This window comes from Pleurodeles waltl, chromosome 4_1, assembly GCF_031143425.1.
Source record: "Pleurodeles waltl isolate 20211129_DDA chromosome 4_1, aPleWal1.hap1.20221129, whole genome shotgun sequence".
Lineage (NCBI taxonomy): Eukaryota > Metazoa > Chordata > Amphibia > Caudata > Salamandridae > Pleurodeles > Pleurodeles waltl.
In genome coordinates, this window is record NC_090442.1 from 242,606,146 (window position 1) to 242,631,872 (window position 25,727).

At 45.1% G+C, this 25,727-nt stretch overlaps 1 protein-coding gene across 1 annotated transcript in view; it reads right to left on the reverse strand.

Annotated features, from left to right (window-relative positions):
* TTC38 (tetratricopeptide repeat domain 38) overlaps positions 1 to 25,727 on the reverse strand; it is a 309,404-nt gene that overhangs the window by 109,121 nt on the left and 174,556 nt on the right. The window contains exon 9 of the mRNA XM_069228235.1: positions 25,277 to 25,315. Coding sequence (XP_069084336.1) covers positions 25,277 to 25,315 — 39 coding nt within the window. The remainder of the gene's footprint in view (positions 1 to 25,276; positions 25,316 to 25,727) is intronic.

The following is a 25,727-nucleotide window of genomic DNA, read 5'->3' on the forward strand; positions in this document are numbered from 1 at the left end:
ACAGCGACGCCTGCAGAGGGAATCCCGAGGCCCCCCCCGACCGCGACTCCCTGACTCTAAAATCCCGACGCCTGGAAAAGACCCTGCACCCGCAGTCCCCAGGACCTGAAGGATCGGAACTCCAGTGCAGGAGTGACCCCCAGGAGGCCCTCTCCCTTGCCCAGGTGGTAGCTACCCCGAGGAGCCCCCCCTTGCCTACCTGCACCGCTGAAGAGACCCCTTGGTCTCCCATTGAAACCCATTGGAAACCAGACGCTTGTTTACACACTGCACCCGGCCGCCCCGCGCTGCTGAGGGTGTACTTTTTGTGTGGACTTGGGTCCCCCACGGTGCCCTTCAAAACCCCCCTGGTCTGCCCTCCGAAGACGCGGGTACTTACCTGCTGGCAGACCGGAACCGGGCACCCCCTTCTCTCCATTGAAGCCTATGTGTTTTGGGCACCACTTTGAACTCTGCACCTGACCGGCCCTGAGCTGCTGGTGTGGTGACTTTAGGGTTGCTCTGCACCCCCAACGGTGGGCTACCTTGGACCCCAATTTGAACCCCGTAGGTGGTTTACTTACCTGCAAGAACTAACATTACTTTACCTCCCCCAGGAACTGTGAAAATTGCACTGTGTCCACTTTTAAAACAGCTAAATGTGTTTTATGTAAAATGTATATATGCTATTGTGATTATTCAAAGTTCCTAAAGTACTTACCTGCAATACCTTTCAAATGAGATATTACATGTAGAATTTAAACCTGTGGTTCTTAAAATAAACTAAGAAAATATATTTTTCTATAACAAAAACCTATTGGCTTGGAATTGTCTCGGAGTGTGTGTTCCTCTTTTATTGCCTGTGTGTATGTACAACAAATGCTTAACACTACTCCTTTGATAAGCCTACTGCTCGACCACACTACCAAAAAATAGAGCATTAGTATTATCTCTTTTTGCCACTATCTTACCTCTAAGGGGAACCCTTGGACTCTGTGCATACTATTCCTTACTTTGAAATAGTGCATACAGAGCCAACTTCCTACAGGGGGGGTGGGTTCTGGTATTGAACCGGTTGGGGGGTCTGCATTCTGATTGCAATTTGTTCCCTTTCTGTTCTTTGGCCTTTTACCTCTGCTTCCTTTTCCTATGTGCGGCTGGTGGGCTGGGGAGAGTGACGTGGTGGCATGAATTTTGGTATTGTTACTTTGGTGGCGCTGGGTAGGGTGACGCTTCTTCGTTGCCTCTCCTGGAATGTGCGTGGCTTGAATGATGGACGTAAGGTGCGGCTCATGTCTGCCTATGTTAAGCGCCAGAATATCGACATATGCATGCTGCAGGAAACGCACTTGGTAACGGCTACGCAGCATCATTTGAAAGCTGGATGGATCGGTGAATGTCACAGTGCGGTGTTCTCGCTGTATTCGAGGGCCGTGGCGATTTTGCTGCGTAAGGGGCTACAATGGCGCATGCAGCGGGTAATAGTTGATCCGAATGGGCGCTATGTTTTGATGAGTGGAACGCTACTAGACAGGCCTTGCAGGCTTGTCTCGGTTTATGGCCCTAATGTTGATGACCCTAAATTATTCTGCGAGGGCTGGCGTCTGGTTGAATTGTTGGGGGGTGGCGCTGTGATTTGGGGAGGAAACTTCAACGTAGTCCTTGATTCGGAGAGGGATCAGGAAAGCTCTTCCAGGGCGCGACACTCCGCCGCTGCTAATGTTTTGTCAACAGTTATGAGTGATGTCGCCTTGACCGACATATGGAGGGCGAGGCATGGGGATAAGCGGGAGGACACATGTGTCAACTATGTGCACAATAGCTAGTCCCGCCTGGATCGCTGCCTGGGCACGCGCGATGTGGAACTTTGGACACGATCGGTGGAGCATCTTGCCCGAACTCTGTCGGATCACTCTCCGGTCAAGTTGGAGCTGGAGATGACTGGGGGGGGGTGGGTGCCGCCTTTGCCTGGCATCTGCCACAGGGGGCGCTTCGGGATGCGGCGTTTTGAGGAGGTTCACGAGGCTATCACTCAATATTTTGACGAGAATAGTGGATCGGTGGACTCTGCTGGGACGCTATGGGAGGCCTTTTAAGGTGGTTATCCGTGGAGTGTGCCTGTCGAAGCAGCACGGGGTGTTAAGATAGTTGCAGCCGGAATTGGCCGATTTGGAGGCTCGTATTGCTGATCTGGAGGCCAAATTGGTGGCAGATTGGTCTGGTGGAACGCTAACGGCCCTGCGGGGCACGGTGTCTCTCTATGAGGAGGCCTCTTTGCGGGACGTTTGTTTTTTGGGGAAGTATGTCACGGCCAGGCACTATTGCGAGGGAGATAAAGCGGGACGCACGCTGGTGAACATGCTACGCAAACCCTGGGCTAGCAGCTATGTTACTGAAATAGATGGGTTGGAGGGTGAGCGCGTGGCTGGGACGGAGGGAGTTATGAAAGTTTTTACTAGATATTTTACGGATTTATAGTCTGCTCCCAATGAGTTGAATAGTGAGTCTGCGCTGGAAAATTTCTCTGAGATCAGCTTGCTCTGGTTTGACGATGCACATAGAGATTATTTGATGCACCCTTCTCTGTGGAGGAGGTGAGTGCAGCGATTAGGTGATAAGTGCCCTGGATTGGATGGCCTGACCCCTGCTTTCTATAAAGAATATTCTGTTATACTAGCTCCTCAATTGTTGGAGGTTTACGCTGAGGCGATGGAGACTGGAGCTCTTCCCACCTCCCTTCGGGAAGCGCTGATTGTTACGATTCTCAAGCCTGGCAAGGACCCCCATAGTTGTGATTTGTATCGCCCACTCTCTATGATCAACATGGATAATAAAATTTTGGCCAAGATGATAGCGGCGCGACTGCAGCCGTTGATGTCGCGGCTGGTGCTACCTGACCAGTCTGGGTTTGTTCCGGGGCGGTCGACGACGCATAATCTGTGAATGTTCTTTGCGGTGATGGGCACGCTTGAGGCGGAGGAGGAGGAGGCGGCGGTGTTTTTAGATGCCACAAAGGCGTTTGACTTGCTGGCGTGGAAGTATTTATTTGCGCTGCTTGGCAGAGTGGGCCTGGGTGCGCGATTCGTTAAATTGATTCAGTTGCTGTACACAGACCCTGTTGCTTGACTGCGGTTAAACGGCAATGTCTCGGACCCCTTCCCGGTGGCCCGGGGGACCCGTCAGGGTTGCCCCCCTGTCCCCACTTCTTATTGCAATGGCGCCGGTGCAGCCTTTTTGCGACAACACCATAATAACAGAGGGATGCCGTACCGGCAGCGGCCCATATTAATCTCGATGTACGCTGATGATATTGTGCTGTATGTTCGCGAACAGAGTAAGAACCTAGATGTTCTGCTTAACGAGATTGTTCGATTTGGCGCCTTTTCTGGCTTAACGATCAACTGGTCTAAATCTGTTGTGCTGCCTCTTACTGCGGGGACAGCGAGCTTCCTGTCCGGCTATCCGGAGTGGGCGAGCGGTCCGGTCAGATACTTAGGAATCTGGCTGAGCTGTGATGTCAAAACGCTTTGGTTGGCTAATTACGGCAGGCTAGTACCTTGGCTGGAAGACAGCATCAAGGTGTGGCGCTCGCTGCTGTTGTCGCTTTTAGGGCGCATAGCTATTGCTAAAATGGTCGTGCTGCCAAAATTTCTGTACTTATTTGTGAACCTCCCACTGGCACTTGCTGCTGGTTTCCTGCGGCACCTCCGTTCGGCCCCGATACGACTGGTCTGGGCGGGTGGGCAGCCCAGGATTGCTTGGGAGAAGCGGACGCTGCCCTTTGAACTGGGCGGTCTGGCTGCCCCTGATTTGGAGCTCTATTATTATTGTGCGCAGGCCCACTTTGTGTACTATTGGATCCGCCCTGTGCACTACCTACCACATCTTGCGCCTGAGAGTGATGCGGTGTGGCCGGATAGGCTGCCGCGGGTCCTTGGGTGTTTGTCACGGCCCCGGACCCGTGGAGTGGATACAGTGGTGGGCACCTCCAGTGCTTGGGAGGCTTTGTTGCGACGGTCTGAGACATGTGAGACTTTTGCTCCTGCGATGCCGGTGCTGGATGTCACTGATGAGAGGATGCCGGGACCTGCAGCAGTGGGACTTCCTTGATGGCTTGGGTCTATCTACTTTGGGGGATTGCTTTTTGAGGGTGGGGGGGGGAAGGGGCTGATCTCCCCGGAGAGGAAGCCGATAAAGTTATGCATCGGTTATATGTTTTGCGAGTCTATGCGATGCTCCGTGCGGGTTTCCCGGCGATTCCGAGGACCTGCCGGGCTCTGGAGATGTTGTGGTGTGTGCAGTCGCCGCACAAACTCATTACTAGGCTGTATGGTTGTTTGCAGGAACAGCCGAGGGATATTGCTGCGTCTGCTAAAGCCAGATGGGAACTGCACATTGGGGAGTGCATTTCTGAAGAAGCGTGGAAGAAATGCTGTGCACATATGAGAGTACTGTCGCCGAACTACCGGCTGCGGCTTATCCATTTAAAATTTCTGCATTGTTTATATTACACCCCTCGAAGACTCTATGCTATGGGGCTGCGTGCAGATGCTAATTGCAAAAGGTGTTGCGCCCCGGACGCAGATTTTTTACACTTGGCGTGAAATTGTGGGGAGGTGAGCGCCTTCTGGCTGGAAGTGATGCATGTGATTGCGGAAATCACTGGTTTGGATCTGCCTCTTTCCCCTGTGCTGGTGCTGCTTGGACTGGTGGACAGGGTGGCGACGGCTTCGCGGAGGCTGGTGGGACTATTGCTGCTGTTGGCTAAGCGCAGAGTGGCGATGTGCTGGGGGAAGGTCCGAGCTCCTCGCGGTGCCGACTGGCTGCGAGATGCAGCGTTTTGTCAGGAGCAGTTAACGATTTTTTGGGAACTGGCCCTTTAGGGCTCCCACCTGAGGGACATTTGGGCGCCCTTGCGCTCCTATCTGGAGTCTCATAAATGAAATGTTGTGTGCTTTCTTGGTTGGCCATTCACATGGAGGACCCGCTCTGCGTTACCACCTGTCTGTGCCATGTTGGTTTGCTGGGATGGATGATTGTGCTGCCCGTGTTCCTCCCTGCCGCACTTCACTTCTTTGTTGGTTCCTTACCTGTTCTTTTTCCCCCCTGGGAGCGTGGTAACATTTAGCCCTTTTGTTTTTAGGTATGTTTCTAATGTTAATCCTTATGGCCAGTATGCAATATGTTGACCGGACCCTGCTGCACTGAGTATAATGGGACTATGTCCCTTATTACATCTATTATTGGCTGGCTATAAAATTGACGCCTGGGCATTCCTGGCATTGGCTTTGTTTGTATATGCCCTGCTCCTGGGCTTGTTGTTGAATAAATACATTTAAAACAAACAAAAAAAAGTTTCTGCTTCCACTTCCAGCCCTCCAAGTACAATGTACTGCAGTATTACCATGTGAAATGCTTCTTATTCAGCACCAGATACGCAGCCAAGTATCAACAAGTGCATGACCTGACCTTGCGTTCATTCTGACAAGATGTCTGCTGCCTGGGAGAATCCCAGTTTACCTCAGACAGCAATCTTCCCATCTCTAAACTAGTTTCTTCCTGCATCATGTCAGACCTAAAGGGAGGTTGATGGAGTAGCAGTTGATTGTAACAATAGTAATTTTATGTTCACATCTCCCCCCACCATCCCATACCAATTTGCAAATCAGGTGTGAACACTGATATGTCTAGTTGTAAAAACATCCAAATTTCATGCTAAAAATCAGAATTTCATGCTGTCACCACCATAAAGGAAACACCAACTACGTAATAACCAATATCATTTGACTGGGAGTATCTCAGGCCAACATTTGTTTATGTTGGTTTTGTGGGCTTTAGAGATGTGGGAAGATTAGGAGGTGATGCCTTTCTCTCACAATTTTGTATGTCCTTCTCAGAGATAGGCTTCTTGCAGTTAGTGCAGAGCCTCACCCATGTCAACAGGTAGATGCTAGATGAAGCCTTTAGTAATAATCCCCCATTCAGATACTTGGTGTCCCCCAACCATCTGGCCAGACCATTCTTTGACTGGATTTTAACCCTGTGACACTCTGGTGGCTCACTGTTCCGATAAGGGAGTGGGAGGAGGAAGCAATATAGAGCGTGCAAAGTACGTATTTGAAAAGGGAAGGGGCATAGGAGGGTGAGAGCAAGAAAACAAATGCATTCTCAAGGAGAGCATCGGGGGAGACAGCACTGAAGTAGCTGTGAGACGCTATAGTCCTCCATGGAAAACAAAATGCTGCACATCATGGTGCACTTAAGCCGTTCTTAGATATTAACTGCCTTAAGGCTGTGACCTTTGCAAGCTGCCTTGGGAGGATAAAGGAGGCCAAGAATAACTCTCCCTGTGTCCTGTTTTAAATATTGAGAGTGGCTTGGGGACAGCTGTAAGTTACCCCAGTCCTTTGGTCCTCAGCATTTTTTCACAATTGCAAATTTGCCCCCGCAAAACTTATCAGCGCTGCCCTGGTCAATAATGTTTTTTTTTTTTTACAAACACAGCTTTATAGTTATGTATTGCTTAGGTACCCCTTATACACTTGGGCATTGTAGGACAACTCTTATTCTCCCTGCTGTAGGACAAGGCCAGGGTTTAAAGGAAGAGTCTGTAACAAACCCAATTGTAAAATGGGTGGGATAAGCAGCTAAGAAGCAATCCTCTCCTGAACTTGAGTAATGATGAGAGGGTGGGGGAGTAAGAAAAGCTCTCTTCTTTGAGCAAGACATGGAGTGTTGTTCCAGTTACAGCTCCTACACTTGGGTAACTCTACTTGCCCCTTTGGCAAAGCTGAAGGAGGTCTTAAAAGATAAACCTTAGGGCAAGGAAATGTTTTATTTTAATATTCACTGTCAACCCTAATTCAGCAGCAACAAGTTATACAGAGTGGAGAAATGAGGCAGTCTCTAAACAGACACCATTAAAGAAGGTGAAATCTCATAGGAAAAGGCCAACCATACCATGGTTCTCTCCGAAATTAAGAGATATGAAACAAGAATGTCATAGGCAAGAGAAAGCCTGGAGAGTGGATTATATTAATCTGGCCGCAAACTCCTCGAAAGGGCTTTTTAAAATTGTTCAGGCTCTTTCCAGTCCTAACTTTTTGACTGGACAAATTAGTTTGTCTGTGACAAACTGGTGGAAAGCTTTTAAAAACAAAGTGGAGACAGAATATAGTAATTTCGATCTCACCCACTCTTCGTTAGATCTAAGTTAAAAATCTTCCCCTTTGTCCCTGAACAATGCAGAGCTCTGCAATTTTCTTCCTTTCACCACAGAACAAGTGATTGAGTTAATAGGGCACACCAAATCAAGAGCTCCCTCAGACACCTCTCTGCTTAAAGTACTGCAAGATTCAGCAGACAAAATAGCTTCGGTTCTAACTACTCTGTTGAATACCGTTATCATGGCAGGCATTTTCCCACTGGAACGAAAAAAAGCCTCAATTCTTCCCCTGTTGAAAAACCATCACTTGACCCTAAGGAAGAGAAAATAAAATATTGTCTACTCTCACGGCTACCATGTACAGTGAAGGTTTCTGAGAAACATTTCAATAACACTTTGCCAGATTATTTGAAAAAGAATGAATTTCTGCTTGAGGCACAGTTTGGCTTTAAGTCAGGCTATAGAACAGAGATAGTCTTGGTTGTACTCTCAGAAGAGATTAGGCTTGTTATGGACAATGGTGGGAGGGCTGCAGTGGTCCTTTTGTCTCTATCCGCAGCCTTCGATACACTGAGCCATACTGTACTGCTTGAATGCCAGGCAGAAATTGGGATCTCTGGCTGGGCGCACAATTTCCTTTCCTCATTTTTAACAAACAGGGAACAGACAGTAGCCTTTAGGAAGTTTAATTCTAAACCTTTTTCCCTGCCTTGCAGGGCCCACCAGGGGTCATCACTTAGTCCCTCGCGTTTTAATATTTATGTGGCTCCCCTGGCCAAGCTGATCCATTCCTTTGGTTTTGCTATACAGGCCTACACTGATGATACCTAAGTTGTTGTGTTAATCTGCTTAAAGATGAATTCAGATAAAACTGATGTTCTCCCCTTTGGGAAGGAGACCTCATTTTGGAATCATTCTTGGTGGCCTCAGGCCCTTGGGTCTCTCCCCAACCCAGTTCCAATGGTTAGGAACCTTGGGACAGTCTTTGATGCAGAGCTGTTTGTGGATCAAATGAAAAAATTTGACATTGTCTTGTTTTTTCATGCTACGATCATTGAGGAACGTGTTGTTCTTGATTCCTTTCAAGCTCCAAAAATCAGTTATAACTTTGATTTTACCCTGGCTTGACTTATGTAACGACCCTTAGTTGGGCATCAAGCAGCTGTCATTAAATAAGCTTCAGACACTGCAGAATGCAGCCTCCTGCCTCCTCGAAAATTTAGCAAAGTATAAGTTAGTCTCCAATGCCCTGGCGGAGCTTCACTGGCTCCCAGTCAAAAAAAGAGTCACATTTAAGGCTCTCTGTCTGGCACACAAAGCATTGCATGGAGCAGAATCAGAATACCTCAAAGTTCCTCAAGTTCAGTTTCTGTTCCCAGAATTAAGAAAGCTTTGTGGAGTGGTCTAAGTTTTGTTTATTCCACCTGTCCAACTTTAGACCAGACTGCCCATGTACCTCAAACGTCCATCTAATCTATACAGCTTTCATAAACAGATAAAATCCTGGCTGTTGAGAGGTGTGGTTTAGGGCTTCAAGATGGCGGTCGCACTTTGAGAGTGCTACGGACCCTTCTGTCACCTGCTGCCATCAGCCCCAGTGCGCATCACCCATGCACGGAGGAAGGAACATCGCCTAGCTGTCCCAGGCATGGAATTGTTGAATCAGCGACGCCTGGAACTCACGCTGCGGAGCCCTGCCCGGAGGCCTGTGCCCAACATGGCTGGCTGGGCCTGGCTGCTGTGCGCTTCAACCTGGAGTGAGTTGCCAGACGTTTTCTGGCCCGCAAGTACGATCGGCCACCATCCTTCCCTGGCAACGATGCTGCCCCGGCTGGATGTGGCGTGGGGGCGGTGGGGAGTGACGGAGATGCCAGTGGCGGAGCTCCTAAGGACGAAAGGGAAGGCGGGCGTGGAGGGGGCCTGGAGCCCTGAGCGCCTTCCCTGCCGACCCCCTTTGGACGGAGAGCACAGTTGTCCACCCGACCCAGGCCTTGACAAGCCCACGGGACGCTACTCTGGTTGGGCCCACGGGGGCCAAGAAGGGCGCAATTGAATCCCGAAACAAAGCTGGAGTGGCGCAGCGCGCAAGCTGCATCAGAGATTGCAGCGGAGTGGTACAGCCTGTGAGAAGGGACCCGCTCCACTCCCTGAGCACCACAGCGCAGCTGTGAGGCGCCGCCAGGCTGAAGGCAAAAGAGAGACCTCGTGAGTGATGTCTCGAGGGCCCGGGGCCAGAAAGGGAGCAGCAGATAGGGAAGCTCGAGTGTGACACCTGTGGAAGGGCCCTTGGAGGTCCCGAATACCTGCCTGGATCCCTGGAGGGACTGCTTGCATACGGCGGACTTCCACTGGAATGAAGAATGGCGTGCCAAAGTTTTCTGCCTCCCCTCCCAATTCCTGTAACCAACAAATGTTGGAACTGGTTCCCGACTGACGGTATACTCCCTGGGGAACGGGAGTGGTGGCGTGTGCCGGAAGTGCTGCCTTCCCTTTGGTTGGGGGGGGGGGGGGGGGTTTGCCTCAAGGTCAGGGCCCTGCGGAGGGGCTGATCCCACGGCAGGGCACGGAGGGCGAGCATCCCTGGTGCCAGAGTCCACTCCAACATACAAAGAGGAAAGAGAAACTGAGTAAGCAGCCACCCACTTTCCAACAACCCAGGTCTCCAGCCCACCGGCAGATGACCATGGCGGTAACCGCCATGGTCATAATTCCACAAAGTAAAACCGCCAGCCTGTTGGCGGTCTTAACGCCAGTTCTCTGCCTTCAGCCAGGGTCATAATGACCCCCTATATCTCATTTTGATATAGTGTATACAGAGCCAGCTTCATACAGCTTGCCATTAATCAGCTGCTATCCAGCTTCTCAGTACTTGCTGGAGGTAGAGTGTGGACAGGCTCCCACGGGATGCACAAGCACTGCAGTGGGCGTTTGGCTGCATGGCTTGGAGCAACCTGCTTGTTTGGAGCTCAAGCAGTCCAAATAGTTAATATTGCAGCTATTATTCGCATGGTCTGCTCACAGTGAGGCCAGGCACGTTGGGCACCTTACACTTTGAGCCCCTGGCTGCTGCAGGGGGCGGTCTGCCACACCCCAGCGTACCTTGCATAGCTTTAGTTCAGCTAGCTTCTAAGGGGGGTCATAGTGGCAGGGACGTCAGTAGCACAGCGAAAATGGGCTTGAAAGGAAATGAGTCCCAACAGCAAGTGGGGGACGCTGAAAAGAAGGCGGGCAGTGATGCTATGGCCTGGAGGCCCGGACCTCATCCCGCAATTGTGAAGTTCTTTCAATCAGTGGGGGCGGCAAAACAGCCCCAAGAAGGCCAGGTGCTGCAGGGGAGCTATCCTGGTGTGGCGGATGGTGTTGTCATAGATGGTAGCCGTAGCACTAATGAGATGCTGGAAACATGGTCAGAGGTTCCCGGTCAGATTCTGACGGCTACTGTCACCTTGGCCGGCATGGAGAGCACTCAAATGGTGCATTTGACCCAGTAACCCGGCAGCTCGATGGTACTGACCGACCCTCATGTCAGTGTACTTTCCGCCAATGTTTTGGAAGGGAGAAATTTGATAGAAAGGGCTGGGGCTATGATGAAATATGTCATGCTTCTCTCGCCTCAAATGGAGGGCGTGGTTCTGGTAACAGAAGCATTGTCTGGTGCTGCAATACCTGTGGCATCTCTTACCTTTACGAATTACACAAAGGTCTTTGGTGGTATACCAGATGCTACTGTGGGATGGGACAGTCAGCGCTCTAAAAATCTAGATAAGGCAGCTGTGAAGGCCACTGGGCAGCAGTCAGTTTCAAGTGGAGCCTTGCTGGTTAACCCCCTGAAGTGTTTGATGCTGCAAAAGAAAGAAAGGCTCCTCTAATGCTGAAACTCAGTACAACCGATATAAGGGCCCTAGTAGATGGTGCTAGAGCTTGTAATGGCGCAGATGAATCTGTAGGTCCAGGGGACAGATTTTCCTTATTAACTGATGGCTCAGACACCTAAAGCGCAGAGGATCCTGAAGTGATATCTGGCTCGTCCACCCCTGATAGCAGTTCAAGTAGTTTCCCTGATAAACTGAGTTCCACTGTAAAGCAAGTGAAACACCACAGGAAAGTTAAAAGTTGAAACCAGGATCGAAGAGAAACTGAAGATGTAACTGGGAATGCACCAGCCCCTACACTGAAATAGAACTATTCTGTGACTCAGCAGGTGTATACAAAGACGCACAAGGCTTCCGCATCTGAAGCGAAGGAGCCTACATTGAGGCTCATTCATAGCACTATCAAGCAACTTCAAGTCTCGATCTGATAGTCAGAAAGACAGATTGGCCACAAAGAAACTTCAGGGTGCAATTTAAAGTCTCCAAAGCCTGCACTGAGTTTGGTGAGGATTACTCACGTCAAAAACTGCACTGCAGCTTTGGAGAAGGAGGTCACAGAGCTAAAAGATCAAACAGAATCTCAAGTCTTTCAAATGTCGCTTATCCAATGGAAGCTTGAGGACTACAAGAATAGGCAGAGATGTACTAACCTGCATGTATTAGGCACTGAAGAAGGTGCTGAGGACATAGATGTGAAGGTGTTTGTGGTTAAGCTGTTTAAGGGAGCCTTCCTCAATATCTTATCTTGTATTTGGGAGCAAGAGGTACATCGAGCCCATCGCTTACCTCGTGTTAACAAAAACAAAGCCAAACACAAGGGGAAGGAACCGCAAGGCCTACGGCCATCATCATGTAATTTGGTAACTTCTTGCTCAGGCACGCTGCCTTTGAGAGAGTTCTCCCAGATGCAAAAGGAAGCTTTGACGGACATATTTTCTTTGTAAGAACAGACTTTTGCCATGTTACTGTAGAGAGGAGGTAGAGGCTTAGACAGCTAATCAAGCCTTGTCAAGAGAAAGGTGCTGAAGCATACCTGACAAATCCTGCTCACCTCATATTTTTAAAAGCAAAACTTGTGTGCTTACTTCAGAAATTAAAGCCAAGGAGTCCATTGATGAATTGTCTGGTTACACCTGATTGGCTTTCACAATGGCCACAATCCAGCCTGCTCCTCTCTTTTTGTGTTGTTTTTTTGCTCGGTTCTAGGTGCTCGCTCTGTCTTTTTTTTTTATTTCTTCTGACTTCAGCAATGTGCACTGATATACTTTAAACTGGTTCTATCTGATAGTGATCACAATGATTTAAATCCGTGAAACAGATACATGGTTAGGCATGGGGCTACACTGTATTTTTCCCATTGTGTAGTTCGCTCTAAGTATCTCTCGCTTTAGTGAGGATTACAGATTTGTGTTTATATGTGGGAGGGGAGGACGAGCAAGGGTGCCATCACTCTGGCCAGGGTTGGCCTGATTGCTTCTAGCAGTACGAGTGGGAGGGAGAAGGTGAAGGGTTGTGGCTCGCTAGGGAAGGGCGGGTGATCTCGGGGAGGGCACAGAGTGGGAGTGGGATGGGAGGGTTTTCAACACAAGGGGAGCAGAGAAGTTCAAGTGGGCTTTGCAGGTTATTTTGTCTCTGGTATGTTCACATTTGTATATACAGAAAGTTGGCCAGCCAGTTGTCATTTGGACGGGAGTACGGATTGATTAAAAGGCACACATAAGTAAGCTACCTATTGCCACTATTAATATTTGTGGTCTGAATGACACTTCGTAAAGAAGGTGTATCATAGAAGAGCTGAAAATATTACGGGCAGATATTTTGTGCCTGCAGGAGACTCAGAGGGCTGTTATGCCATTAATTGTGTTTGACCACTGACTTTGTGTTACACCACTGCGCATATTAGTTCAATGTTCACCAGTAGCACATTACATTTTGTATTCAGTTTAGCTTCCTATTGGCTTTAACGTGGCATTAGACATTACATTTGGTATTTAGGTTAGCTGCCTATTGGCTTTAACGTGGCATTAGACATTACATTCTGTATTCAGTTTAGCTGCATATTGGCTTTATCGTGGAGTTCGACATTGCAGTTGAGACATTACAGATGAGCTGTGTTTTTCCACATGGTAGACCAAGCTGTGTTTGTCATATTGTGTTCACACCGAACCGTAGCGTGATGAGAGAGTATATTTTGTGTTTTCCTCTCTACTCAGCCTTGGGAAGAAGCAAGGTTTAAGAGATCTGGCCAATCTCCAATGGCTTGTTTTCTTCCCAACTCTGCATGTTTTGACTATTAGAGGAAGGGGCCTGTTAGCAGGCTTTTTCATTATAAGACGGTGTCCCTGGGCAGCAGCAAGGGGGAATTCTCCAAGACTTCATTCAGGAGCGGACGGCAGCTGCCTGACCTCCCGTTAGGTGGAAAATCTCTTTCTCGCAGTTGAATAGGAGTCATCAATTTGCAGGCATGAGAAAGATGCCGAGCAGTGATAGGCCCTACGGTGATGAATTTTGACTTTTATTCTTTGCTTTGAAGTTATGCTATAATATAATCACATATGTTTGCTGTGTACATTGCAACTGAGAAGTACTTTGATATATTTTTCCTTTCATTGCTGTGACTACTTTTAAACGTGTGCTTCCAACCTACTAATCTCGTCTCTCAGGAACCTCGTGGTGAAGTAATAATAAATGTATTTTTTAAACTAAGAAGTGCATTCCAGAAAAGTTTTGTCAGCTCGATTGTAAGATAAGGAAAGCAAAACATTTTGGCGTGAGTAGTCAGTCTGGGAGTCGAATTGGAGATTGGAGGTGCACAATTTAAAAGTGTAATTGTTTTTGTTGTTTAGAGCATTAAAGAAGCACGGCAGACCATGTTTGAAAATGCATGTGAAGTTAAACTGCCTTATGGTGCTGCGAGAAACATGTTTTCTTGTTTATCAGGACTTTGTGAGTCTTGGGATGAGTGCTTGGATAAAACAAACGTGTTTTCATATTTAGAAAATATGCTTGTTGAAAGAAATGATGTCCCTTTTGTTCTTGACAGAAGGGTTTGGATACTTTTGTCTGCTTACAGAAAAATGCATGAGAGATGTAAGCAGTTAGAACATGAAAGTAAGAATTTATGTGAGCAAATTAGCCAGAACAAATTGTTGCAAGATAAAACTGAAATCTATAAAGCTGTTGCAGGAGATTCTGGCTTTTCCCATTCCAGTAATGAGGAGGTTGAAAAAGGTGGGGGCCAGTGTGAGTCTCGAGCAGAGTGTAGATCTCCGTGCGCAGAGCAGCCCACAGATTCTGGCAGGAGTTCAAGTGCATTCCTTAAAAGATTACACTGAGCACGAAGTTGAGAATGTTATATTCAGACCGCTTTTGCAAAGTACGATGTGTAAAATTAATTCAGACAAGACAGAGGTACTGTCGCAAAATGTGCAGTTTCTGGGAATTCAGTGGAATCCAGAAAATAGACAGATGTTGTCACAGGTAAAACAAAAGATTTGAGAGTTTCTTACTATTTGCACTAAGCAAGAGACACAGAGTTTCACAAGCTTGTTTGATTTTTGGAAACAGGATAGCCCTCATCTGAGTAAAATCTTAACACTTTGGTACAAGGTAACTAGGAAAAAACATGAGTTTGAAGGGTGTGAGAAGCAGCTGCGTGCTTTTGATTTGGCAAATGAAATAATTCAACAGACTTTAGATTTGTGCGCAGTGGAAGAGGGAAACACTGATGCCACCTTGAGTATGGGTCAGAAGCAGGGGAGGACAAGGGTGGCCCTGGAGCTTTGGATTAGAAAACTATCTGACAGTGTGGAGCGCTGTACTCCTTTTGAAAAACAGTTTTTGACTTGTTATTGGGCTCTAGTGAATACTGAGCAAATGAAAATAAATTATAATCTAATTCTGAAACCTGAACTATCAATCATGCAGTGGGTGATGAGTTCACCTAAATCTCACAGTATAGGACAGGCACAGGAGGCTAGTATCATACACTGGATCTGGTACATACAAAACAGGGCTTGAGTCACTGCAGCCCTACATGAACAGGTGTCAAGTCCCTTTACAGGATGAGGAGAGGGTGCAGAAGGTACCACAGGTAAAAGAGTCACTAGTGAAATTGAGTGCACCATTTTAATTCTTGTCCCCTGAGGATAGAAAGCGTGTTTGTTTGACTAATGATTCATTGAAATACATGGATACTGAAAGACAAAGGAAAGCAGTGTTATACAATCCAGTTACTGAAAAGTTGTTGTCTACCACAGGAGAAGGAAAAAGTAACCAATATGCAGAGTGGTACAATGTGTGTCAGACTTTAAAGCAAGAGCTTCTTGAGATGTGTCATTTTTACACTGATTCTTGGTTCACTACCAATGGATTCGCCGTTTGGTTTTCCACATGGCTTGTACATAACTGGTTCAATTCCCTTGCATATGTTAAAGAGAAAAGTGTTAAGACAGAAGTGTCAACCCAGAATTCCGACTTGGTGGGGATGGCTAAGTGGGCGCACCAGAAATGTGGACATGTGGGAGAAAAAGCCACTTACAGATGGGCAGAGATTAGAGAGATGCACATTCCCTTAGATTTGATAAAAACTGTGATTTTGCAATGCCCTATTTGTCAGCACACACAACAGAGATCTGTCCCACAAACAGTCAAAGATCAGTTTGGGAGAGGAAAGTTACCAGGACAGATATGGCAAATTGATCAGGTTTTAGGGGTAGAGATTGCTGCTGATTACCAAGTCGAAATCAAAGTTATTCTGATAACCAGAAGAGAATCTGATTCATTCATACAGATTGGAGACAGAATTGCCCAACTTGTCATAAGTGCAGTGAATGGAGGTTTGGTAAGAAAGGAGTCTGCCCCAGCCCTTCTGACAGTGCAAGGAAACGGAAGCTGTGGTGCAGCAGATCAAAATCTCAGTGCTAAAGTGTGGGTTGATTCCCCAAATGACGCTCCAGAACCTGCAGAAATCATATCAAAGGGCCCCAATAATGTCCTGCTGATTATAAAGCAAGGACAAAAAGGAAGAAGAAGGGCACATTTCAGATGACAAATGTTATTTGCAAGAAAAGTCATACTTTTTAGGGTTGAGCCTGCGTTGCATGCGCTCGCGCATGCGTTTCGCAGGGAGACTCTTTTGTATTTAGAAAAGGGCTCGGAGCCCTGTCAACTTCACGTCAGTGTTTTTTATTGGTTGGTGGGCTTCCCTAATAAAATCTGCTTGCTTTCATTAGTCGAAGGCACGCATATGTCATGCCTTTTCCGGTAGCTAGCCCTCCTCCAGCGCAGCGACCAAGGACAGAAAACATGAGAGGCTCGCTGTTTTTCATCGGGCTCGTGGACTTTTTTTTCTCTAATTTACGAGCCCGATCTCGCTTGGCAGAAGTCGAGCGCTTTACATACTTGATTTCACCTTTTCGGGTTATGTACATAAATGCACTTTTGCCCGATAGGTGAAAAGTTGGGTTAGGAGTTTACACCGCGATCAGCTCTAACATGAGCAAACGCGAGACCCGATGCATTGTAAATGCTTGTTTATTTTGCAGATCCTACTACGACTCACCACTGACCATGAGTGTGCTGTGGTCTCCCTTTGGGTGTTTGCGTGTGGGGTCGGGGGAGGGACCGCACCCCCAACCTGAACCTGATTGATTAAAGTACAAACCCCATGGATCCATTTTGCGCAACTGGCGCCTTCAGTTCAAGTTCTACATGGGATTAATACAGAGTACCATTGCAACTTGTTTGATTACATTCTTCCACTGGAACTAAGCAACATTGCCAGTTAACTGTCTGTGTTTTTTCGTGTGGAACCCTGACTTTCACTTACATTCCAGCAAACCTTTCAGGTGGACCGTGTACCTTTACATGAGTAGAACTCATGCTACATCAACTTGCTATTTTAGAGACACTATTCAATCAGTTATTATCCCAATCAGAGTAAATAAGTTTCAGTCTTTTCATTGTAGATGTATCTGATTTGAAAGGTTATGAGATCAATATGTTAATCCACTTCCATTGCTTTACAGTGATTGTTTTTATCATTCAAATCTGATTTGCTTACAATGTTTTAGTTTTTTAGTTTTTGTTTGAAATAAGAGGAATGTAAACAAAAGCCATTGGTCATAGGGTGGATATGTTATGCCATTAATTGTGTTTGACCACTGACTTTGTGTTTCACCACTACGCATATTAGTTGTTCAATGTTCACCAGTAGCACATTACATTTTGTATTCAGTTTAGCTGCCTATTGGCTTTAACGTGGCATTAGACATTACATTCTGTATTCAGTTTTGCTACCTACTGGCTTTATCATGGAGTTCGACATTGCAGTTGAGACATTGCAGGTGAGCTGTGTTTTTCCACATGGTAGACCAAGCTGTGTTTTTCGTATTGTGTTCACACCGAACCCTAGAGTGATAAGAGAGCGTATATTTTGTGTTTTCCTCTCTACTCAGCCTTGGGAAGAAGCGAGGTTTAGGAGATCTGGCCAATCTCCAATGGCTTCTTTTCTTCCCAACTCTGCATGTTTTGACTATTAGAGGAAGGGGCCTATTAGCAGGCTTTTTCATTATAAGACGGTGTCCCTGGGCAGCAGCAAGGGGGAATTTTCCAAGACTTCAGTCTGGAGCGGACGTCAGCTGCCTAACCTCCCGTTTGAGTGGAAAATCTCTTTCTCGCAGTTGAACAGGAGTCATCAACTTGCAGGCATGAGAAAGATGACTAGCAGTGATAGGCCCTACGGTGATGAATTTTGACTTTTATTCTTTGCTTTGAAGTTATGCTATAATATAATCACATATGTTTGCTGTGTACATTGCAATTGAGAAGTACTTTGATATATTTCTCCTTTCATTGCTGTGACTACTTTTAAACGTGTGCTTCCAACCTACTAATCTCGTCTCTCAGGAACCTCGTGGTGAAGTAATAATAATAAATGTCTTCTTTAAACTAAGAAGTGCATTCCAGAGAAGTTTTGTCAGCTCGGTCGTAAGATAAGGAAAGCAAAACAAGGGCTCAATGGGTAAAAGATTTTTTGAGTCTTCGGGTTTTACAGTGGCACATAATGCACAGGGGACAAACATGCATGGGATGGGCATTTTATCCCGCAGGAATATGTGCAGATTTAAACATAGTGATCACCCATATTTATCAGAGGTGCTGAGTGCCTACTGCCAAGTGGAACTCCCACAATCTGCTTTATCGATGGGTCTAACCTTGATGATCCTGCTCTGTTTGATTTTCTGAATATTAAACTAGTTTTATGGCCGACACCTATTATACTCATATATCAAGTATGAATTGGTCTTATTAATGGATTGCAAATTGAGATATATCCCGGTGTGTTGTCACATCACAATCCTCTGGTTATTGAGATTCTGCTTAAAAGTGGGGGGAAGATCACCTTGGACTTGGTCATTCAAAAAGGGACAATTAACTGACGAAGAGTATATTACTCATTTGAATAAATGGATCCCAGAATATCTGAGATCCCGGAACATACAGACCCATCACTCAAAATAATAGTGACACCAAGCTCTAAGCTAAAGTGTTAGCAACAAGATTCAGTTGAGTCATTGGCAAACTGGTGTCTCCAAAACAACACGGTTTCATACAAGGACGAGAGGACCACTGATCATATACATTGACCCATAGCACTGTTTGACAAAGCATCAGTTTCGGGAGATCCCATCACCCTAGTCATGCTAGATGCCGAAAAGACATTTGAGAGGGTAGCACAGGGGTATATGTGGGCCTTTTTTAAAATGGAAAAGAAATTGGGCCAGGTTTGTTAAAGCCATCCAAGCGGTGTATAAAAATCCCACAGCCAGGGATATAGATCCTTTGATAGGGACGCTAGAATCTCATGCTCTAATCAGATCAATGAGGACTCACGGCTACAATGCTAAAATCTTGGCATATGCAGATAACATTGCAATTGTGACGCCAGATCTAGAAGGGAGAATAAACCTTCCAAATTTGGGACTTTTTTTGGTTATTCCGTAAACCGTAATAAGGCCCAGGTGGTCATTAATAATCAGATACAATGTGAGGGTGACCGTGTCAGGGATCAAGCAACTTACTGGAGGGTGAATGTGACCTTCAACACAGATTAGATAGTCAAATTAAATTTAGCCCTAATAATTGATAAAGTGAGAAGGGGCTTTAGGTGTATGGATAATCGCCATCATTCAATTATGGGGCACTGTAATGTGGTCAAGATGTTATTTCTTCCTAAAGTTCTGTATCTCTTCAACACAACCCCCTAGAATTCGAGAATAGATGATTTAGGATAATGGAAGCCATAGCTAGCAGTTTTCTCTGTTCCTCTGCCAAGGCTAGACGGGCCCTCAAGTTTTTGATGTTGCCTAGGACAAGGGGTGGCTAAGGCTGTCCCTAATTTCAGATTCTATCAATGAGTGGTCGTCCTGCAGTACATGGAATCTCTTCTATGAGGTAGCCGGGTGATCTCCAGATTGGGGATGGTATCCCTCCTACATATGACTTGTTAATAGGGGATGAAGCTAAGGATGGTTTCTTAAAATTTGTGGAGCCAAGTTATTACAAAAAGGTAAATTCAAGACCTTACTGGTAGCCTTTAAGTTCTGAGCAATTATTAGAAAAAAGACTGGTATAGGGAGATGCAGCTGCTAGACCCCTGCATGGAGCTCAACACACCTTACTGATTCCTGCTGTCTGAGATGGGAGGCTAATGGGATTGAGAAATTGGGGGATTATTTTGGGCAGGGACAAATTACTTTCTTTTGGAGACCTTCAGCTGGATTATAGGGCGGACAAGACTATTTTTTTAAACTATCTTCATGTCTGTGATTTTCTTTCAAAGAAATGCAGCAAACCAATTTGGTTAACCTATCAAGCTTTGATGGAGCTCATTCACAATAATTCAAAGCGTAAGGTAAGTCAAATTTATGATTATTTGGAGGGCTCAATGTCTGATCATCTAGAGCGGCCATCAGGGAAATAACAGAGGAGGTTAGAAACTATAGATTACTCCTTTATGAATCAGTTGCGTTCGGACAGACCCTTCTTTTACCTGCAGGACTGTCGGTGCAACACTATAAAACTATTTTTGATCTGTACTACACCCCAGCTAAAACTGCCAAATGGGGAGAAGTGAAGGCACTTCTATTCCACATTGTTGACCTGGGAAGCAGATCTGGAGCATATGTTTTCCACTTGCCCCAAATTGGATCCCTGTAAACTATAAATAACTAGATTTTTTAAGGTGGCACTCCACCTGGATGCAACTCCAACCTCCCAATTGATATTGTTGGGTACACATAAAAATGCAGGGAACCGCCCTGTCCAGCTTTTTGTTTTTATTGCAATGGCTGCGGCTCACATGTGCATAGCTGCAGCATGGCTCAATTCAGTGCTTCCTACATTTCGTCAAAGGTTAGCACGTCTGGTTTAGTTATACAATTTGCAAATTACCAACAGAAGGGCAAGAACGCTAGAAAAGGGGTAAACAGTTTTGGGCCCCCCTGCAGGGGTGCACAAGAGGTGGATCCTCTAATTCCAAACAGATTTACAATATGTGCACAAGCCCTGGAGGGGTATTTTATCATTGCTCCTAAATTATTTTTTGTGGGCTGTGCCCCTCTGGCGTCATATTTTTGAGCTTGTTAATACTGGCTTTCTCATCTTTGTTATTTGACCATGGTATACTGGATGATAATGTATCTCTTTCTTCTAATTGATGTTTTGATGGATTGTGTAACTGTTTTTTACATGATTATTGATGTATTGAATTATGCACCTCTTGTGCATGAAACTACAAATATTTATTTTTGTAAATGTAAACAAATGGCTTGCCATTAAGAGTAATTTTGGGAAAATGTTAGAAGAAATGTCTGATTGATTCTTGCTATCTATACTGTAGATATTTCATTCAGGATCTTGACCATGTTTTATTTATCCAATGTTGTGCTAAAGTGTGATCCTGCCTTTGTGGAATAATATAATGATCATTCAGGATGCTTGAAATATTATATACAGTCATTCTACGATAACGGAGTGTGATAGATTTAAAAAATGTTGGGAGTTTCATTAATTTGACTGTTATGATAGGATAATTGTAATTTTAGATTGTTACTTTACTACGCAACATTTCTTCTAATGTCTGTAAATTATTAACCTCCTTCGGAATTTGATTTGATAAAAAAAAAAGTGTTTCTTACTGCTCAATTAGTGAAAATATTAAGTTGTCTTGCAAAAATAGTGAGATGAGCTGTTAATTAATGCAGAAAACAGTGTATTATGAAATGTGAGAAACATTCTCGGGAGTTCTGTTTCGGGTGCAGACAGCCCCATCAAAGTCAGGGGAAACCCTTGACTACCACTTGGTCTTCATTTCTTGGCATGACTATCAACTTCGTCTGCGGGCCCAGTACTCAACATTTTTTGCTAGCTACATTGAAATAAGAACATTGTGTTCCCTGATAAAAGAAATTTACACGAGAAACTGCATCAAAAAAGGTTAACTTCAAATTAGAATACGTTTTAAACAGTCCACATTCCTTACCTATAAATTATGTTTTACATTTCAAAACATCAAACATACCTACAGAATTCTGTGTTCATGCCTTATTACATTCTTATGGCATTTCTAAAATATTTTATCAAACACATCAGAACCAAGTAAACACTCCAGAGGGCATCAGTTCATTGTGTGTGGGCAGAGTATGGTTTCACATCAAACTACCAGAATACATGGAAACATTACACATAAGGCGTCAGTGTTAACCTCATAGAGGTCACAGGCTTCATGTCTACAATCAAGCAATATTTACTCGCAGGCCCGTGCCAAGAATAAAAACTGGCACTAACATGGCTAGATCCAAGTTTTGACATTATTGTCACATCATTGCGAACAAGAGAGTGCACAGTATTGAGAAAAGAAACCGCACTCTCCATTCAGGCGACTTTTCACTTGAATAATTTCAACGAGCTGTGTCTTCCTATTTACCACAACCACCATACAATCCACTGTTGTGATATCTGCAACAGTGAATACTGCAATGTATGGAAACATGAACATTTGCTGCTTGAAGCCCTAATTTCACTGCCTGTGCTTCTTTAAGTTCGAGTTCCCCTGCCAAATGAATGGTTTTAGGTCCTGCTCACAGGCAGCTTTTAGCGCACTTGTCGAACTACCTCTTGTGGACCTTACCAAAATCTTACAGTGGCCTTAAAGCCAGTGTTGGTTGTCATTAGCTGGCCTCACTGCCACGCTCATTAGCTTGCTTTTTGTTCAATGGCTTTCTTCCTCTTCTTGTGATTATCGTTCTCTCAGAGCAAAGCTTTTTTACCATCCTTTTGACAGCATGACTTGTATTCTTCCACTGCTCACATTTAGGGAACTACTTTTTCTTTTTTACTCAGCTTTCAATGCAAATGCAAACATGGAGCTGTCAGGTCTCCTGTGTTATTTAATAAGACAGAATATGTCTCATGGCAAGGAGGAGAGGTCAAGGAACACTCTCAGACCTTAGGTAAGGTGGTGGGGTAACAGACCTCCCTTACCTTTGCCAAGCTAGGAAGATGCACCAATAATATTACCCTAGCAAAACTCTGGAGCTTGAACGCAACAAAGCATCCCTCAGTAAGACTGGGTAATGCTTTTTTATTTAAAGCAAAATATGGTCCTACGTCCTAGTGTCATTTTTAAAACTATAATGTAATTTTTCTGAACTAACCCACACTGACTGCACAATATCGCAAATGACGTGACATCCACATATAACAGAACACACCATTTAACACAGTATAATACAGAATCAATTGTACTACACCAGCAGACAGCGAGCATGTTATAATCCACAATTACGCCTCATGACCATAACATTAAACTGAACAGTGATGTTCACTATCTCAGACACGTTCATAACATATTGAGACCTTCACATACTGAGCAATAAATGCGCAATCCCTAATTCAATTCTGTATAACGTCTGCTACTTAGCACACCATCAGGCGAACTCTTACACATTTATTCACTTTTCATTTCCACTTTCAATATGTGATGATGGGATGGGAATTAGGATTAGGTGAGTCTGGGGGGGAAGGCGTGATTAAATTGTAGTTTTAGTTATATAGTGCTTCATAACACTGACAAAGGCAGTGGATTAACAGATGAGTACCAGGTTGCCCCGTGGGAGTGCTTAGTGGTAAGATTTCTGAATAGAAGTGTGGCCAATTACGGAAGAGTTTTGTTGTTGTTCATGAATGCACAGAGTGGTGTTCTCATCTTTCCATAGGTTGGAGGGCCTAAGGGAGGGAAGAGAAGTGAGACTTAAAACATGCGCACTTTAAATTAATTGAATGCTACTCTGGACTGGGTGGGTCTCTGTAGAATTCACACAACAGCAACACAGGAGCAGCTCGTGCTACACGCTGGATAGAGGGATCCTCAGCAGATGCTGTATATATCCCCCTTGAAGGACGGGTGAGAGAACCACAGGCATGAGTTGTATAGAGGCAGACATGGTAAATTTTCTGAGCAGCCCATACAGGAGTCACATGAAGTAATCCAAGGGCGTAAGTGGAATAATGACCGCTATAGTAAATGTTCTTCAGTGACAGAGGAGTGAGCGACACTGATGATGAGCAACCAGGGAGCCAAGGTCACAAGAGAAAGTGCAGAACGATAAACTAGATGCCACAAGACAACCAAATATGGCAGGTCCCACATCAATGAGGCTATGCCCTAATGCCCAGATCATGCAGATAATATCCAGGACTATGTCGTAAAGAAATCAGCAGTGTCAAGCTGATCTTAGACTTTGTTTGCGGGAGTCTACATTGGCCGACATGGCATGGCATGCACTGGTTACAGGCACCTATGGATAACAGGACTAAACGGGGACTAGGCAGTAGTGACAGATAAGCTTAAGGTATTAACATGTGAATTTCATGTGTTTTCAGGTTTTGTGCTGTAGTCATATCACGCCCTTTGCCACCTTAAGTCTTTTTTTATCTGTGTATGTGCTATTTGTACAAAACGGACCTCGCCTCTTTGCAGCAGAGAGGTCTACATTAAAAAAACAGACAATCATCAAGAGATTGGAAAGGTAGCTGGTTTCTAGGAACAGAAGTGAAGTGTTATTGCATCGTAATATAGAGTTCTTTAAATAGGTGCATCTTTTGATGTTTCCTAAACTGGAGTGGATTGTGAAGGCCCTAATGGATACAGGGATACTGTACCAGAAGATGGGTGCAAAGATAAAAATGGTTTGTCGTGTTGATTTTTCTTTCTTTTTCACATCTTTCCCTTAGTCTGATAAGGTCTTGGCTGCAAGTATGTGACACACCACTGGTAATGGTCAACTTATAAACTTTAAACAAACTCTTTCTCACTGGTCCATCACCTTCCTCGGCTGTCGTCCTACTCCCCCTAGCTGCCTCCATTATTTGACTATTACCTGTACACTTCTGAGCTGTATCTCTCTAACAAGCCTCACCTACCTCCCTCTCAGATCTGCCACAAGATACTCTTTATCATGTTTCTCACAAGCCCCTTCCTCTCTGTCTCTCTTACCTATCTCACACGCCTTCCCCTTTCTTTCTGGCGCTACTAGTTATGTCTTTCCTATTTATCTCCATCTATATCACATCTCTCATACTATCGTCTGCTCTTGCTGGTCTTTCCCTCTCTATAAATCCTAGCTGTCCCTCTGTCACCTCTCTATGTGTCTACCAAATATTTCTCTCACCTGCCTCACTAGCGTTCACACCTGTCTATATGCCGCCCACACTTGTTATCCCTGATGTCTCTTTACTCTTGCAACAATAAATAATTCTTTTGGAAGTTTATGTTCTTTTGATTCAGATGCCTTGTCATGCACATGATGTAGATGACAGGCATGGGAATTAAACAAGGCTCATTAAAGCTCTGTTTAACTTCGCAGACAGGAGCTGTAAAAATAGTGCCAAGGGTCGCAGTAGTAAAGCCAGAGATCACAGCTGCGACACCCTGGCGACGCCTAAAGTCCCCTAAATGATGTCCACGGTTAGTGTTCCCAACTAAACACGTAATATAAAAAATACACAATGGGTAACATGTTTAACATGAGCCTCCACAACCATAGCAGGGTTCTAGAGACATTTATAAACCTTTGTCCTTAGAGCTTATGAGCACAATTAAATGCCTAAAAGCAGTTCACCTACTAACAGCGTTTCTTTATTCAGCCTCACTTTAGTATTAAACGCACAATGAAAATGCTCTTGTAATACTTACGTGCTTATCATACACTGTTAAAGCACTTTCATATTCACCCTGTAAAAAATAAACAATAACAAACTTGACATATGCAGTAGCGGAGGGGTCGCACAAAAACAGGAAAACAAACAGGTGTTGCCTTTTTGTGGCTACTTAACTGCAGGATCAAGTGTTATTAGAGAGTCAATAAACTCAATTTAAGGACACCCACGTTATCTTTCTCATGTTTCTCTGCTAGTGTTGGAGAAATGGAGAGGTATGTCTCTCAAAATGGCTAAATAATTTGCTTACAAAAAGTAATTACCTTCGCATAAGAAAAAGTATTCATTTAAAAACGGGTTGATGCTGTGATAGGCCCTTTCATCCCTATAAACAAGCCACATAGGGAGGCCACCAGCCTTTCCATGTCCGGATTGATGAATGCATCCATGTATGGATACAATACATCAGGTACAAAACCGGGAACATA